General features: G+C 39.4%; 1 protein-coding gene across 3 annotated transcripts in view; it reads right to left on the bottom strand.

Moving 5' to 3' along the window:
• NBAS (NBAS subunit of NRZ tethering complex) overlaps positions 1-16,768 on the bottom strand; it is a gene marked incomplete at its 5' end in the record, with an annotated part of 354,840 nt that overhangs the window by 255,077 nt on the left and 82,995 nt on the right. For all 3 annotated transcript variants that reach the window (XM_079721535.1, XM_079721536.1, XM_079721537.1), the window contains 5 exons: positions 5,927-6,078; positions 9,144-9,269; positions 9,985-10,242; positions 11,363-11,556; positions 14,364-14,427. In XM_079721535.1, the coding sequence (XP_079577661.1) occupies positions 5,927-6,078; positions 9,144-9,269; positions 9,985-10,242; positions 11,363-11,556; positions 14,364-14,427 (794 nt within the window). The remainder of the gene's footprint in view (positions 1-5,926; positions 6,079-9,143; positions 9,270-9,984; positions 10,243-11,362; positions 11,557-14,363; positions 14,428-16,768) is intronic.

The following is a 16,768-nucleotide window of genomic DNA, read 5'->3' as shown; positions in this document are numbered from 1 at the left end:
GACAGGACTGGGGGAAACAGAGACTCCACTCTTGGAGGGCACACACAAAGTAGTGTGTGCATCAGGACCCAGGGGAAGGAGCAATGACCCCATAGGAGACTGAAGCAGACCTACCTGCTAGTGTTGGAGGGTCTCCTGCAGAGGCAGGGGGTGGCTGTGTCTCACCATGAGGACAAGGACACTGGCAGCAGAAGTTCTGGGAAGTACTCCTTGGCGTGAGCCCTCCCAGAGTCCACCATTAGCCCCACCAAAGAGCCCGGGTAGACTCCAGTGCTGGGTCGCCTCAGGCCAAACAACCAACAGGAAGGGAACCCAGCCTCAGCCATCAGCAGACAAGCAGATTAAACTTTTACTGAGCTCTGCCCACCAGAGCAACACCCAGCTCTACCAACCACCAGTCCCTCCCATCAGGCACAAGCCTCTTAGACAGCCTCATCCACCAGAGGGCAGACAGCAGAAGCAAGAAGAATTAAAATCCTGCAGCTTGTGGAACAAAAACCACACTCACAGAAAGACAGACAAGATGAAAAGGCAGAGGGCTATGTACCAGATGAAGGAACAAAATAAAACCCTAGAAAAACAACTAAATGAAGTGGAGATAGGCAACCTTCCAGAAAAAGAATTCAGAATAATGATAGTGAAGATAACCCAGGACCTCGGAAAAAGAATGGAGGCAAAGATTGAGAAGATGCAAGAAATGTTTAACAAAGACCTAGAAGAATTAAAGAACAAACAAACAGAGATGAACAATACAATAATTGAAACGAAAAATACACTAGAAGGAATCAATATCAGAATAACTGAGGCAGAAGAACAGATAAGTGACCTGGAAGACAGAATGGTGGAATTCACTGCTGCGGAACAGAATAAAGAAAAAATAATGAAAAGAAATGAAGACAGCCTAAGAGACCTCTGGGACAACATTAAACGCAACAACAGTCGCATTATACGGGTCCCAGAAGGAGAAGAGAGAGAGAAAGGACCCGAGAAAATATTTGAAGAGATTATAGTCGAAAACTTCCCTAACATGGGAAAGGAAACAGCCACCCAAGTCCAGGAAGGGCAGGGAGTCCCATACAGGATAAACCAAAGGAGAAACATGCCGAGACGCACAGTAATCAAACTGGCAAAAATTAAAGACAAAGAAAAATTATTGAAAGCAGCAAGGGAAGAATGACAAATAACATACAAGGGAAGTCCAATAAGGTTAAAAGCTGACTTCTCAGCAGAAACTCTACAAGCCAGAAGGCAGTGGCATGACATATTTAAACTGATGAAAGGGAAGAACCTACAACCAAGATTACTCTACCTGGCAAGGATCTCATTCAGATTTGATGGAGAAATCAAAAGCTTTACAGACAAGCAAAAGATAACAGCACCAGCACCACCAAACCAGCTCTACAACAAATGCTGAAGGAACTTCTCTAAGTGGGAAACACAAGAGAAGAAAAGGACCTACAAAAACAAACCCAAAACAATTAAGAAAATGGTAATAGGAACATATGTATCGATAATTACCTTAAACGTGAATGGATTAAATGCTCCAACCAAAAGACGCAGGCTCGCTGAATGGATACAAAAACAAGACCCATATATATACTGTCTACGAGAGACCCACTTCAGGCCTAGGGACACATACAGACTAAAAGTGAGGGGATGGAAAAAGGCAGTCCATGCAAATGGAAATCAAAAGAAAGTTGGAGTAGCAATACTCATATCAGATAAAACAGACGTTAAAATAAAGAATGTTATAAGAGACAAGGAAGGACACTACATAATGATCAAGGGATCAATCCAAGAAGAAGATATAACAATTATAAATATATATGCACCCAACATAGGAGCACCTCAGTACATAAGGCAACTGCTAACAGTTCTAAAAGAGGAAATCAACAGTAACACAATAATAGTGGGGGACTTTAACACCTCACTTACACCAATGGACAGATCTTCCAAACAGAAAATTAATAAGGAAACACAAGCTTTAAATGACACAATAGACCAGAGAGATTTAATTGATATTTATAGGACATTCCATCCAAAAAGAGCAGATTACACTTTCTTCTCAAGTGCACACAGAACATTCCCCAGGATAGATCACTTCTTGGGTCACAAATCAAGCCTCAGTAAGTTTAAGAAAACTGAAATCATATCAAGCATCTTTTCCTACCACAATGCTATGAGATTAGAAATCAATTACAGGGAAACAAACGTAAAAAACATAAACACATGGAGGCTAAACAATATATTACTAAATAATCAAGAGATCATTGAAGAAATCAAAGAGGAAATCCAAAAATACCTAGAGACAAATGACAATGAAAACACAACGATCCAAAACCTATGGGATGCAGCAAAAGCAGTTCTAAGAGGGAAGTTTATAGCAATACAATCCTACATGAAGAAACAGCAAACATCTCAAATAAACAACCTAACCTTACACCTAAAGGAACTAGAGAAAGAAGAACAAACAAAACCCAAAGTTAGTAGAAGGAAAGAAATCATAAAGATCAGAGCAGAAATAAATGTAATATAAACAAAGAAGACAATAGCAAAAATCAATAAAACTAAAAGCTGGTTCTTTGAGAAGGTAAACAAAATTGATAAACCATTAGCCAGACTCATCAAGAAAAAAGAGGGAGAGGACTCAAATCAATAAAATTAGAAATGAAAAAGGAGAAGTTACAACAGACACCAGAGAAATACAAAGCATCGTAAGAGACTACTACAAGCAACTCTATGCCAATAAAATGGACAACCTGGAAGAAATGGACAAATTCTTAGAAAGGTATAACCTTCCAAGACTGAACCAGGAAGAAATAGAAAATATGAGCAGACCAATCCCAAGCACTGAACTTGAGACTGTGATTAAAAACCTTCCAACAAACAAAAGTCCAGGACCAGATGGCTTCACAGGTGAATTCTATCAAACAGTTAGAGAAGAGCTAACACCCATCCTTCTCAAACTCTTCCAAAAAACTGAAGAGGAAGGAACACTCCCAAACTCATTCTACGAGGCCACCATCACCCTGATACCAAAACCAAAGATACTACAAAAAAAGAAAATTACACACCAATATCACTGATTAATATAGATGCAAAAATCCTCAACAAAATACTAGCAAACAGAATCCAACAACACATTAAAAGGATCATACACCATGATCAAGTGGGATTTATCCCAGGGATGCAAGGATTCCTCAATATATGCAAATCAATCAATGTGATACACCATATTAACAAATTGAAGAATAAAAACCATATGATCATCTCAATAGATGCAGAAAAAGCTTTTGACAAAATTCAACACCAATTTATGACAAAAACTCTCCAGAAAGTGGGTATAGAGGGAACCTACCTCTACATAATAAAGGCCATATATGACAAACCCACAGCAAACATCATTCTCAGTGGTGGAAAACTGAAATCATTTCCTCTAAGATCAGGAACAAGACAAGGATGTCCACTCTCACCACTATTATTCAACATAGTTTTGGAAGTCCTAGCCATGGCAATCAGAGAAGAAAAAGAAATAAAAGGAATACATATTGGAAAAGAAGTAAAACTGTCACTGTTTGCAGATGACATGATACTATACATAGAGAATCCTAAAGATGCCACCAGAAAACTACTAGAGCTAATCAATGAATTTGGTAAAGTTGCAGGATACAAAATTAATGCACAGAAATCTCTGTCATTCCTATACACTAATGATGAAAAATCTGAAAGAGAAATTAAGGAAACACTCCCATTTACCATTGCAACAAAAAGAATAAAATACCTAGGAATAAACCTACCTAGGGAGACAAAAGACCTGTATGCAGAAAACTATAAGACACTGATGAAAGAAATTAAAGATGATACAAACAGATGCGGAGATATACCATGTTCTTGGATTGGAAAAATCAATATTGTGAAAATGAGTCTACTATCCAAAACAATCTACAGATTCACTGCAATTCCTATCAAATTACCAATGGCATTTTTTACAGAACTAGAACAAAAAATCTTAAAATTTGTATGGAGACACAAAAGACCCCGAATCACCAAAGGAGTCTTGAGGGAAAAAAATGGAGCAGGAGGAATCAGACTCCCTGACTTCAGACTATACTACAAAGCTACAGTAATCAAGACAATATGGTACTGGCACAAAAACAGAAATATAGATCAATGGAACAGGATAGAAAGCCCAGCGATAAACCCACGCACCTATGCTCAACTAATCTATGACAAAAGAGGCAAAGATATACAACGGAGAAAAGACAGTCTCTTCAATAAGTGGTACTGGGAAAACTGGAAAGCTACATGTAAAAGAATGAAATTAGAACACTCCCTAACACCATTAACAAAAATAAACTCAAAATGGATTAGAGACCTAAATGTAAGACCGGACACTATAAAACTTTTAGAGGAAAACATAGGAAGAACACTCTTTGACATAAATTACAGAAAGATCTTTTTTGATCCACCTCCTAGAGTCATGGAAATAAAAACAAAAATAAACAAATGAGACCTAATGAAACTTAAAAGCTTTTGCAAAGCAAAGGAAACTACAGACAAGATGAAAAGACTACCCTCAGAATGGGAGAAAATATTTGCAAATGAATCAACGGACAAAGGATTAATCTCCAAAATATATAAACAGCTCATGCAGCTCAATATTAAAAAAACAAACAACCCAATCCAAAAACGGGCAGAAGACCTAAATAGATATTTCTCCAAAGAAGACATACAGATGGCCAAGATGCACATGAAAAGCTGTTCAACATCACTAATTATTAGAGAAATGCAAATCAAAACTACAATGAGGTATCACCTCACACCAGTTAGAATGGGCATCATCAGAAAATCTACAAACAACAAATGCTGGAGAGGGTGTGGAGAAAAGGGAACCCTCTTGCACTGTTGGGGGGAATGTAAATTGATACAGCCACTATGGAGAACAGTATGGAGGTTCCTTAAAAAACTAAAAATAGAACTACCATGTGACCCAGCCATCCCACTACTGGGCATATACCCTGAGAAAACCATAATTCAAAAAGACACATGCACCCCAATGTTCACTGCAGCACTATTTACAATAGCCAGGACATGGAAGCAACCTAAATGCCCATCGACAGACGAATGGATAAAGAAGATGTGGTACATATATACAATGGAATATTACTCAGCCATAAAAAGGAACGAAGTTGGGACATTTGTAGAGACGTGGATGGACCCAGAGACTGTCATACAGAGTGAAGTAAGTCAGAAAGAGAAAAACAAATATCGTATATTAATGCATATATTTGGAACCTAGAAAAATGGTATAGATGAACCGGTTTGCAGGGCAGAAATTGAGACACAGATGTAGAGAACAAGCGTATGGACACCAAGGGGGGAAGGTGGCAGGGGGTGGTGGTGGTGGTGGTATGAATTGTGAGATTGGGATTGACATGTAGACACTAATATGTATAAAATGGGTACCTAATAAGAACCTGCCATTTAAAAAAATAAATAAAATAAAATTCAAAAAAAAAGTTTATGGGTGCTTTCACAAGATATATAACTTAATCAAGGTAATTCTCTGAAGAAGGACACAATGCTACCGACAAGGTAAGTGAATGAAGCTCAGACTTGCGTACGGTGGTTCAATTCACCGGTAAGCGCACCTAGGCGCATGCCGCCTTAACCTCACAGCTTAGAAACGGCCAGCATTCAATAAATGTTTGTAGAATTTGCTCTTTCCTTACCATCAAGTTATCATATGTAAACGTATTTAACTTAAAGGAAAGAAAACTGACCTCAGATAAAAAAGTATTAATCAAAGGCAACTGCTTCGTTGCAGAATCACCTAAATAAAGAAAAGTTTACCCTTTCCAATGTCTCAGCTTACAAGTTTTCACAAAGTCACCTTTACTTCTATCCACATCTTTCCGGAACCAACCTGCCATCATCTGCTCCTTTCCCTATGGCTAAAAGAGCCTCCAGGTCTGTGCCTTTTAATCCATATTGAAGCAGTTCTTTTGCAGCATCCACATTTTCAGGAACTCTTTCCAAGCACTCATGAAGAACCCAGGATCGTTTCTTTATTTTACTCTGGATATAGAGAAAATTAAAAAACAGAGGCATTAAAGTAATCATGACATCTGAGAGCACCTGAGAACTGCCTTCTATAATTATAAAGCTATACGTAAGAGGGTAGAGCTACCTGAAACCTTGGCCACAAGCAGCTGCTAGAGCATCTCAACATTAAAAAGCTACTTTCCTAACAGTGATTAGGACTGGGTATAGGGCATGTGATTCCAACTGCTTTCTTTCTTCGTCTAATGAAACACACTGAAACACAAAGCTCAGTACTCTTTTTTGGAAACATAAAAAGCTCTTTCCAAACTTTTAGTTGCTCTTTAGTTTGCACCTGGGCTGTATAGAAGAGTGGAAAATAAAGAAGGCAAGATTTATCTTCTTGTAACAAACATGCTTAACTTTGAAACAAAACTAATGAGGCATAGCACGTCAAGGTTCTGTATTTACTTGACCATGAGATGTACTCCAAAGCACAGTTGATAATTTAATCATAAAAAGTCATGGTATGTTGTTCCTTGGAAAGACGAAGGGCCTATAGGTACTTCCCTCCCAACAGCTTCCTCTGACTCCATTCAAAATTCCTGACTTGCCCTCTTCCTAGAAAGAGTCCTTGTGGATACAAATTTAGGGTAAAATCTGACTCATACCCTACACATTCCTTTACACATTCCTTCATATCAATTCTTTCCTGAAATGTCTCTGAACTCACATCCCCTTCTCCACATCTATGGCCTCCGTATCAGTCCATGTCATTGACACGTAACAACTGGGACACTGCAGGAGTTTCTTGCCTTTGGCAAGGTTTCCCACCTGAACCCAAATCAATGTATCTTTCTAATCAATATGCCCCAGTGTTCACCATCATGGAATCTCAGATCCAACAGACTGGTTTCCTTACAGAGCCATTCATCCAGGAAATATTTACTGAGTACTTTTTGTGTGCCATGAAAATAGAGCAATGAATAAGCCAGGTTTAGTCACTGGCCTCATGAGTCATGCTCATTTTCTTTTAATTTGCTCATACAACTTGTCCCATTAAGAATGCCTTCCTCTCTTCTAGCTCTACTTTGAATCCTTTCAAATCCCTGCCCAAAACATCTTCACTATATGAAGACTTCCACAACCAGAGTCTATAATGATTGCTACCTTCACTGGGTTCCCACAGCATTTGTCTGCTATCCTCTTGTATGGTCATTTCTATAATGAAGGCATAGAGCTTGTCTTCTCGGTAAGATTACAAGCTCCTTAAAAGCGAAGGCCATATTTATGCCACTCCTGTACCCCTTTACCATTCCTGGCATAGTGCTTTTACTCTTCACTGCCTATTTATTTTGCTGAATTAAGTATTTCCCTCAATAAAAAATGTACATCATTTGTCTCTCCTAACATTTGTCAGCTCCTTCAGAGACCAAATCTGCTTTCTACTGTGTTACAGAAAAGGCTGTTAAGTGGATATACATGAACTCATGAGCTCACTGTCCTGAGTCACAAAAGAAAGAAAGATAATATAGGTTTGCTGTTCTAATATTCTAAAGAAAATACAAGCAACTTTGTCTTCTTCCTTTATTTCGTTATCTTTCATGCTCTCTCAATTCTGATATCTTACTTGTATTAACAGTTCATCTTCCCGTTTGGTTGAAGCATCAACTTCTTACACACAACTTTTTCAGATTACGTTTTTATTTATTTTTAATTACTCATGTACATGAATTTTTAGGGAAAACAACTACTATAAAAATTTCCCAACACGTCTTAGAATATTCCTAAATGCAAAGGTATTTGCCTTCCTAAATGTCACATGAGAAGTCAGCACCTTCTAAAAATAGGTATGAATCCAACTACTTCCTTACAAAGGTGCCAATGATTCAAATAAACAGCCAACAAAGTAACTCTAACTGTGGTAGCACATAGCAGGAAGGATTTAACTGTAGGATTTAAGCAAAAAGGGGTATTTGGCAAGCTTGATATGACAGCTATCTATTTCTTGCCTCTCAGCCTCAAAAGTACTCTTCAGAGCCAGCTATGGGATAAACAGCCTTTCCCATTTGCGGCTGACACGATATTAAGCTTTGTCAACAGAGGGCGCTGGAGGCCACTGCAGAGGAAGAGGCTCTGGTCTCTAGTCCACATGTGCGCTGGTTCTGTTCTTGCTCCTGTCTTGGCAATGCCGGCAGGCGACATCTGGTGGTGCTTACTTCCCTCTCCCTCCTTTGGAGGACAACTTCCCACTTAGTGTCAGCTGCACTCCCATGGACAGATTCCTCCCCAGCGAATCCTCCCAGACACCTGAAGGGGAAGCTCCCTAAACTAGGCTCGCCTACACTCCAGGGGGAATTTTTTTCTTTTCAGTCCTGGCCACGGTTCCTTATCTACCAGCCTTCATGCTGGTGGGGGTCTCCCTACTTACCAGCCCCTGGGGTTTTCCGACCCCCCAGCCTCAGTTCACGGCCACCCTAGCAACAGGCATCCAGCTGGCCCATCCATCCCACCTTTCCCTGCCTGCCAGCCTTGGCTACTATGGACCAGCTGTGGCCTCAGGCATTCCAGAGAACTGCTCTTCCGTCCCATGTGCTGCAACCACTCCTTGTCCAATGAAGCCTGAATCCCAGCCCAGGGGGGGCCCTCCCTTCCGAGTTTGGTCCCTCCTTGGGTACATTCCGTTCAGCCCCAGGGTATTCCTTAGAGTTCTCTTTGCCCTCATAGAGTTAATCTCTCGTTACTAGAAAATATTAATTCTCCATATTAAAACTGTTCCTGTTCAGATTACTGTGTGGTTCCTGGCTTCTGACAGGACCCTGACTGATGGAGGTGAACAGAGGTTAACGGAGGCAGATGAAGGGAAAGGATCAGGCCAGGACCAGGCAGTTGGCTGGTTTATCAGTGAATATTTGGTCACATGTCTTCTGCACCAACGTCCAGCTGCAGGGCCGACAGAACCTGATAATTCTTCAAGGTAGAATAAAACACTTCATATAGAAAACTCAGCAGTGAAAAGTACTCCAACATGAAGCCCTACAGCCAAAAGTTATTCCATAAGTTTGAATTTTACTGCATGTTCCCCCAAAATTTAAACATACCAAGTAATTCTGAATTGAAGCAATGTTGACAGCTGACTTCCTCCACTGCCTCTGATACACCAGGTCAGTATCCAGGCCGTAGGTCTGAGCCAGAGACAAGGCTTCCTCATACTCTTCACTTTCGATCTTTGGACAAGGAAATGGAACATGAATGTGACATTACCGAGCCATCTGTAGTGTCAATATGATGACAGAATGAACGAGGATAGCGTAGGTCATTCCTAACCACCTTCATGTGCACTGCGGCACCAGAAGCTCACAAACGTGACAAGGGGCAGATAGATCAAGTCTTTCTTTTAAGTGCTTTAACAAAAAGATGAGAAACAGAGGTGAAATACCCATGGTTATAAAGTAAAATGGCAAAACCAGGACACGCAGGGCGGTCCGACTCCTCCTCCAGGACTCTGCTTGTGACAATGCAGCACAAACACGTGGAATACTCAGTGTTGATCAAATCTGCTTCCCAGGCAAACCCCGGACTAGAAAGCAAGTCTGCAGTTCTTCCCTCATCTGCTGCAGTCTGAGGAGACAGCTGTACTTCAACACAGAGGAAGTGAGAGCTGAAGGCCATACGAAGTGGAGTGAAAACCTGGGCGGAGCCACCAAGTGGACAATCGGTCCACATGAGCTCACCTCCCATCCACTGCTCTTACTGTGACTGCTCAGGCACAAAGACCAGCGTTATTCTCAGCAGCTTTACCACACTGACATGGCTAAGATGTCAACGATAATAACAATCCCTCTTTAAATCTCTTCCTTTATTAAAAAACAATAGTTTTTTCTCAATAGAGTCCAATCAAATCTGACGCTGTGACCGTGGATAGTAAGGGGACACCCTCACCTTCCTCTGGTAGAGCTCCTCTGGGGTCGTAGAGCGCAGGCTCACCAGGCGGTAGTTTTTCGTAATGGTTCGCGGGCGTTTCCGGGCTGGTGCGAACCGCTCCATCTCGGTCACTAAGTACAAGCCCTGTTTAATGTAACCAAAGTAGCGAGCCTTGGCAGATACTTCCTGATCGGAATCCGAATGCTCTTCTCCGTCAGCTTCGTCTCCCGCCCTCGTCTCCAAACGAGATCGTTTGGGGGCAAGTTTAATCTCGCACTGAATTGAAAAAGGAGATGTTGAATGAATAGTGAGGAACTAAAGATAAGTTTTTAGAGCTAATGAGAAAAATAGTTTTAATTCTACTCTGGTTTGATTCATTACATCAGCCGTGGGATTAAAACTAAGAATGGAATTCAAAGAAACCCAACAACAAATGCTATATATCTACATCAATAGCTCCAGAAATAAGCACAGAAGTTATTGGCTCCAAATCTCTAAAACTAAAGCCTGTTTTAATAATAGGTCATTAATACGGTCTTGTAAAATATATACCTGGTAATTATTTTAGGGAAATAAAGGAGTTGAGAATGTTATTTTCTTTCTTTTTGATATTTTTGTACCTGCTGTGAAAAGACGATTTTTTCCATCTATTTAGCAACATGAAGCTGAAGGTATTTATTTGCTTTATCAAGCATAGCTCCTCCACGTCCCCCAGCTTCTAAACAACGTCTTCCCAAAGTTCTGAGTCTGAAGGCTGCCTGTTAACGATAACTTTCATTCCAGACCTAACAGAGTTGCCTTCGATTTTAAGCCCTGGTTCTCTTTAAAGCACATCTTTAGACTAGGTACCAAACTTAAGGGGAGAAGACATTTGTCAGTCTGCACTGAAGTGAAGGCTATTGAAGGCCATTACCTTGAAAGACTTAAAATAATTTTAAATGACCAAAACATAACTCTAAAATATTAGCCTCTTTTCAAAATTTTTGTCATGATAAACAAGTTTTTCTTAATAAAAGAACCAAAAGTTTTAAGCTGTCTTATTTCATAGGAATAGGTTAAAGACTGTATTTCTTAGGTAGTGATATTATTTATATTTTTAAGATAACTAATCCAGGAAAAAGAAAAAAGCCATCATGTCAATGAGGAAGAAATGCTTTACAGAGAGCAAAATGACTATAAATGTTCTTCATTCTTATACAAACTCACTTTTTTAAATTGTCTAAACAATAGATCTTTTTTATACTGCACTCAAGTTCTGATTCCAATAACAAATTTTTCTTTTTAAAGACAAGATTAAATAATGGGATAACCAAAATTAAAATCAGATATTTAGATTTTGAGGGTAATAAATGTTTACCCTCAAACACACTGATTGCTTTAAAAGGGAAAGCATTACCTCCAAAATTAAAAATCCCCCATCATGGGTAGCAGTGACTTGAGGGGATGGTTCAAACCATTCACAGGATTTTCCCAGTAAATTCTTCAAAGTCTTCACCGACGAAACAGTCAAAGCACCAGAGCAGCGAGCCAAAATCACTGCACTGTCCACCCACCAATTCACATCTATCAGTGGGTAAAAGGACTCTTTATCTAATGGGGGGAAAAGTAAATCAATACAAATCCATCCATCAACGTGGTTTAAATACAACACACTTAGTCCAATAATCAATTTTAAAACCATGTGAGTCCTAAAGGTATGACAAATAATAAGAAAAAATCAAATGTAAGTCACCACTCAGATTTTTACTCAAGTAGAAGATACAAAATGGTAATTTATTTAATGAACATCTGAATGCCAACAATTTGCCAAAGTCCAAAGTTCCAGGGATGCAGAGGTAAACATATTAAGGTCTTTCTGTGCAAAAAATGAAAAATATTCAGAGCTATGTCACCATTTTCAACATATAAAAAAAAGGTAGGTGTGTACTGAGAAATGGCAGACTCAGGAAGAACTCTGACCTTCCTCTGGAGCAGGTCCTAAGATCCTCATGTGAGAGGTACCTTCTTTGTATCTGGAAGAAAGGAGCATCCTTATCTCCAAAGACAGAGGGAAGCCAAGAAAAACGGAAACAAACAGGCCTTGCTAAGTTCCTCCCAGTTTACTACCCTTACCTCAGACCCTTTTGTCTCTCATGTCTTTGTACAACTTTCACTCTTCACCCAACCTAATATAAAACTGATCAGGTTTAACTGTTCCTCAGGTCTTCATTTCCTTATGAAGGCTCCTGTGTCCCTAAAACATATTAAGTAAATGTGTATGCTTTTTTCTTTTTGTTAGTCCAATTTACTGGGCCTCAGCTGGAGAATCTAGTAGGGTAGTAGGAAAAAGAACTTTTTCCTCCTCTATACTTGCAACTAATCAGAAAGAGGAAAACATATTCAAGACCAGTAAGGAATTGCAGGGGTTGGGGGAGGGTGGATAGAACTGAACTGTGGTTCACCAAATTGAGGCATTCAAAAGGAAATAGCATGATATTTACTATAATTTTATTCCCCTTTTATACCTTACTTGTTCCACTACGGATTTGACGAGGTTTAAAGGTAATACATACAAAGTACACCATAAATTTTACAATATATGTAAACATTTGACTAAGGAGATAGAGATTTTAAAATAGGAGGTTAATGGAATTCCCTGGCAGTCCAGTGGTTAGGAATGGGCACTTTCACTGCTGTGGGCACGAGTTTGATCCCTGGGTGAGGAATGAAGATCCCAGAAGCCGTGCAGCACGGCCAAATTAAAAATAAAATAAAATAGGAGGTTAACTCCATGAGAATAACTCATTATTTTAATTAAAAAACAAAAACCATGACAACTCAACATTTTCTTCCGATTTAAGCCTAAAGCAATCTATATAAATAAGGAATTCCAAGAAAACATGAAAAGCAGTGTTCCTAGGCTTACAGCTTAATGTAATGCGGGATGGAAAGGAGCAAATCATTTAAACATGCAGCCAACCTTCTAATTTGACAAATTATATTTTTTCTCAATAATGTTTTTCTGAATGAGTATTTCAGATGATTATTTAACAAAAGCGTATACATGAACATGACACATGATATTAACAAATCAATACTTTCAGGGTCTTTAAATGTGAATTAGAAGCATAATTTAATAAAGATTTTGAACCTTGTAACTATCACTAATTTTATAGGAGACACTTAAAAATTCAGCAGTGTTTAACTTGGGGAGTTTCACCTGAAGAAAAAGGAACCAATTACTCAAAGTAACTCTTAATATTTTAATTTTTGTTTTTAATTTTAATCTACCAATTAAATAATCACTATTGCTTTTAATTAAATGTAAATACTGGGTTTCTTTTCTATTTATAAAAGTAATACATGCTCACTGCTAAAAAAATTTTTTTAAATGCTTAGATATGGAGAGGTATGAAAAGAAAACGTCCCTCCAACCTCTCATTACCTACCATCTTCCACTCCGGCACCCCAGCCCCAAAGATAACTACTCAGAGTTTACCCTTTGAGGAAACCCTTTCTGCTATCCCCTCCATGCTCCCTTACAAAGGAGTACACTTACGAGCTTTGAACTCAGCGTGCCATCTCCACGCTGGCCTGTGGAGGGAGCGCCCTGCTGCATGCCACAGGCTCTGCCTCAGCCTTGGGAAAACTCAAAATATTAACACCTGACAGTCAGAAAGCTCGATCTGTTGCCTTGTCCCCGTGCTATGAAATCTTGGTGTCCCTTCCAAAGTGAAGCAGGAGTATCTACAGACTTTTATATATAGGGTAGCCAAATATGCCACCCCAAAATGTGCCACTGTGGCATAATGATTATTTTGGGCTAGAGGCCACTGAGAAGAAGCAGCCACAAAAAAGCTCCCTGCCCTCTACCTATTTGCGTAAAAGTAGGACATAAATTTACAAAGTTGTTCCCCTCTCCGCTCTCTACCACGAAGGACAAGAGTTCATCACTGGAGACAAATTTAGACCCTTAAGAGCCCAGAGACAGCGCCGAAGGAATCTACATAACTAACTACTGCTTATCTTCCACTACTTTCCCCACATATTTGCCTTCCCACAATTTGCCACTCCGAGAAACTCCAACTGCTTTTCCTTTGTCTTGTCACTTCCCTAAAAATTAACTGTTTCTTTATTTAGATGCTGTATAAGCACAATTTCCAACCATCCCTCGGAGTTACTCATCCCTGGGTACCCCCATGTATAAACTCAATGTACATGCTAATAAACTTCTGCTTGTTTTTCTCTTATTAATCTGTCTTTTGTCAATCTCATTTTACAGAGCCCCAGCCAGAGAACCTAGGATAGTAGAAAGAAAAGTTTTCCCTTCCCTACATATATCATACCATCTAAAAAGCACTTTTATTAAACAACATGAGTCTCTTAAGGTTTTAATCATCATACATCATAAAACTCACCTTTGATTTTTTTTCTTTTCTCAGTAGAGAGTATCCAATCGGGATTAAGGTCATCATAGCCTGGCTAAATTTGAAAAACAGGCACATAAATTCTTGGATCAACAAGGTAAGAAAATTATGAGAACATCATCAAGAACTTTGGATTTTATTTTAACAAAATACAGAAATGATGCTTTCCTTTCATCTCTTAGTTACACCTTAGTTACATCTATTCCTCTCCAAGATCTTGAAAAGCAATTGTTCTTATACCTAAGATGTGCACATGCAAGTACTGTGACTCAGTTTAATGAAGAAAGTAGCATGAATAAGAACCGTGATGGCAAGCATACAATTCATACAAATGAAAGCAGGAAACACTAACAATTCTGCACGCACACACACACACGCACACACACACGTGTGCACACACACACACACACACACGCACACACACGCACACCTGCACGCTGGGAGAACAGCCATGCTGTTGTGAATAAAACACCAGCCTGGATGTAAGAGCTACCCTGCCGCTCGTAAGGCAAGCAACCCTCCAGGTCTCAGTTCCCACAGCTCTGAGGTTGGACTCCACAACTTCCGTGTCATCCCCAGTTCTAACTTTCTATGACTGAAAACCTATTGTACTAAGTCAAAAAATATAACCATGCAATCCTCAAATTCAATACATTCACAGTCTAATCTCACGGCAACACAATGTCCTGCCCACCTTTGTGAACGTCAGGACACACCACGATCTCTCAAGCATCACAAAACAACAGAGATTAAGCCACTGCCAGACATTTCCCAGGCCCATGTTAATTCCATAACCTCCAGAATCACAATAGTATGGGGGGAAAAAAACAACAAAATATCAATTGGGGGTTATCTGAAATCTTAAGCCTAAAAATAGTGATGCTGTACTTATGTCAAAATGTGCTTTTTCATCTTATGCAACAGAATAAGCATATATGTTTTATTACCAATTTATCAGTGGCTTATACGTTAGGGTATTAAAACTGCTATTTCTTTCCATACCCTGAGAGAACTTTCTGCTCTCCACTACTATAAGTCGCTCAGAGCAGACCCTGGGAACAGAAGATATAATTTGTTAACTTTATCAGAAAAAAAGTTGCCATAAAAGGCTATTTATATACTAGGCGAAGAAATGGATTGGCCTTAAATATAAAAAAAAAATTAAGTTTCAAAAAATTAGAATAAGGTACGCATTACTGAAAATAATCAACTAAATTAAAATCTTATTTGACCATTACAAGGCATCTTAGAAGTTTCAGTAGCTCCGAACCACCAGCTGCACCTCCAGCAACAGCACCAGAGGCGTGCCAGCATCTATTTACGTGATGCCATGTGTGCCTCCCCACGTACGTTCTGGAGTACACAAGGAAAGTATGGGGTAACACTTTAAAACTGTAAGCCCCACAAACAACAACAATTATGATTCAGCCTTGGGTAAATTTAAGGACGTATAGATTACAAAGAAATTTAACAAGAACTCTTGAGAAAAAAATGTAAAAAGAAGTCATCTCATTGGCATAAGCACTTTGAGAATTCAAAGTGTGCTTGTCTTCATCAAAGTTAATGATGAGCAAGAGGACCATGAACAAGCAGTACTAGTCTAGCAGAGCCAATCTGCACACTCTGGGACTAGACTGTTCCACGCAGATTGCTTAAACAATGGGTATCTCTTGTGAAACCAATTTTAAACCCAAGGTGAAGATTTGTTCCTCTGCATCCAGGACTCTGTTAGTCATCCTTGTACTCCCACGTCTATCAGTGCCCACCTCTGTCACAGTAGTTAAATGCTGAATGAGGGAATGAACTAATTAATCCTTTGAATCACTGAGCTCTAAGTAGAATGTCTAAGCTATAGAAAAACTAGTTGACATAGTACAAATATTCCTACACCTTCTCAAAAGTGTGGTTTCTTCTGCTATTTAGTCAATGAATACTGTGCACTTACACTATGAAAGAAAGAAGAAAAAAAATCAGACATTACATGCCCTATACTCAAGCACATAGATGGCTAAGAAATGGGTATAACTAACTAAAACCGAAGGTCAAATCTGATAACTGCCCAAAAAAGAGGTATGGATAAAAGTGCTAAGAGTCTTCAAAGGATCAAGAGATCATTTTGGATACGGGCTTGAGAAAGACGAAGGGAGTTCAAGAGGATCAAAGGAAGCCTGACGGTGTTATATATGCTTATGGCTGGATAAGACCTGGATGTGGAAAATGGGTGGAGGACAACGTTCCAGTGGGAGACCACAGTGTGCACAGAAGGACACAGGTAGGGAAAGACTAAGCTTATTCAGGAAAAAGAAGTAGGTCAAAGTACGGGACTACAGTGCATCATATTCTAATTATACGCATTTTTGTTTGTTTTAGGGTTTGGGGGGGAGGAGAGGATTCAT

The sequence above is a fragment of the Hyperoodon ampullatus genome, assembly GCF_949752795.1.
Source record: "Hyperoodon ampullatus genome assembly, chromosome: 15".
Taxonomy (NCBI): Eukaryota; Metazoa; Chordata; class Mammalia; order Artiodactyla; family Ziphiidae; genus Hyperoodon; species Hyperoodon ampullatus.
Note: the sequence above shows the minus strand (reverse complement) of the source record. Positions and strands in the feature narration are given on the sequence as shown.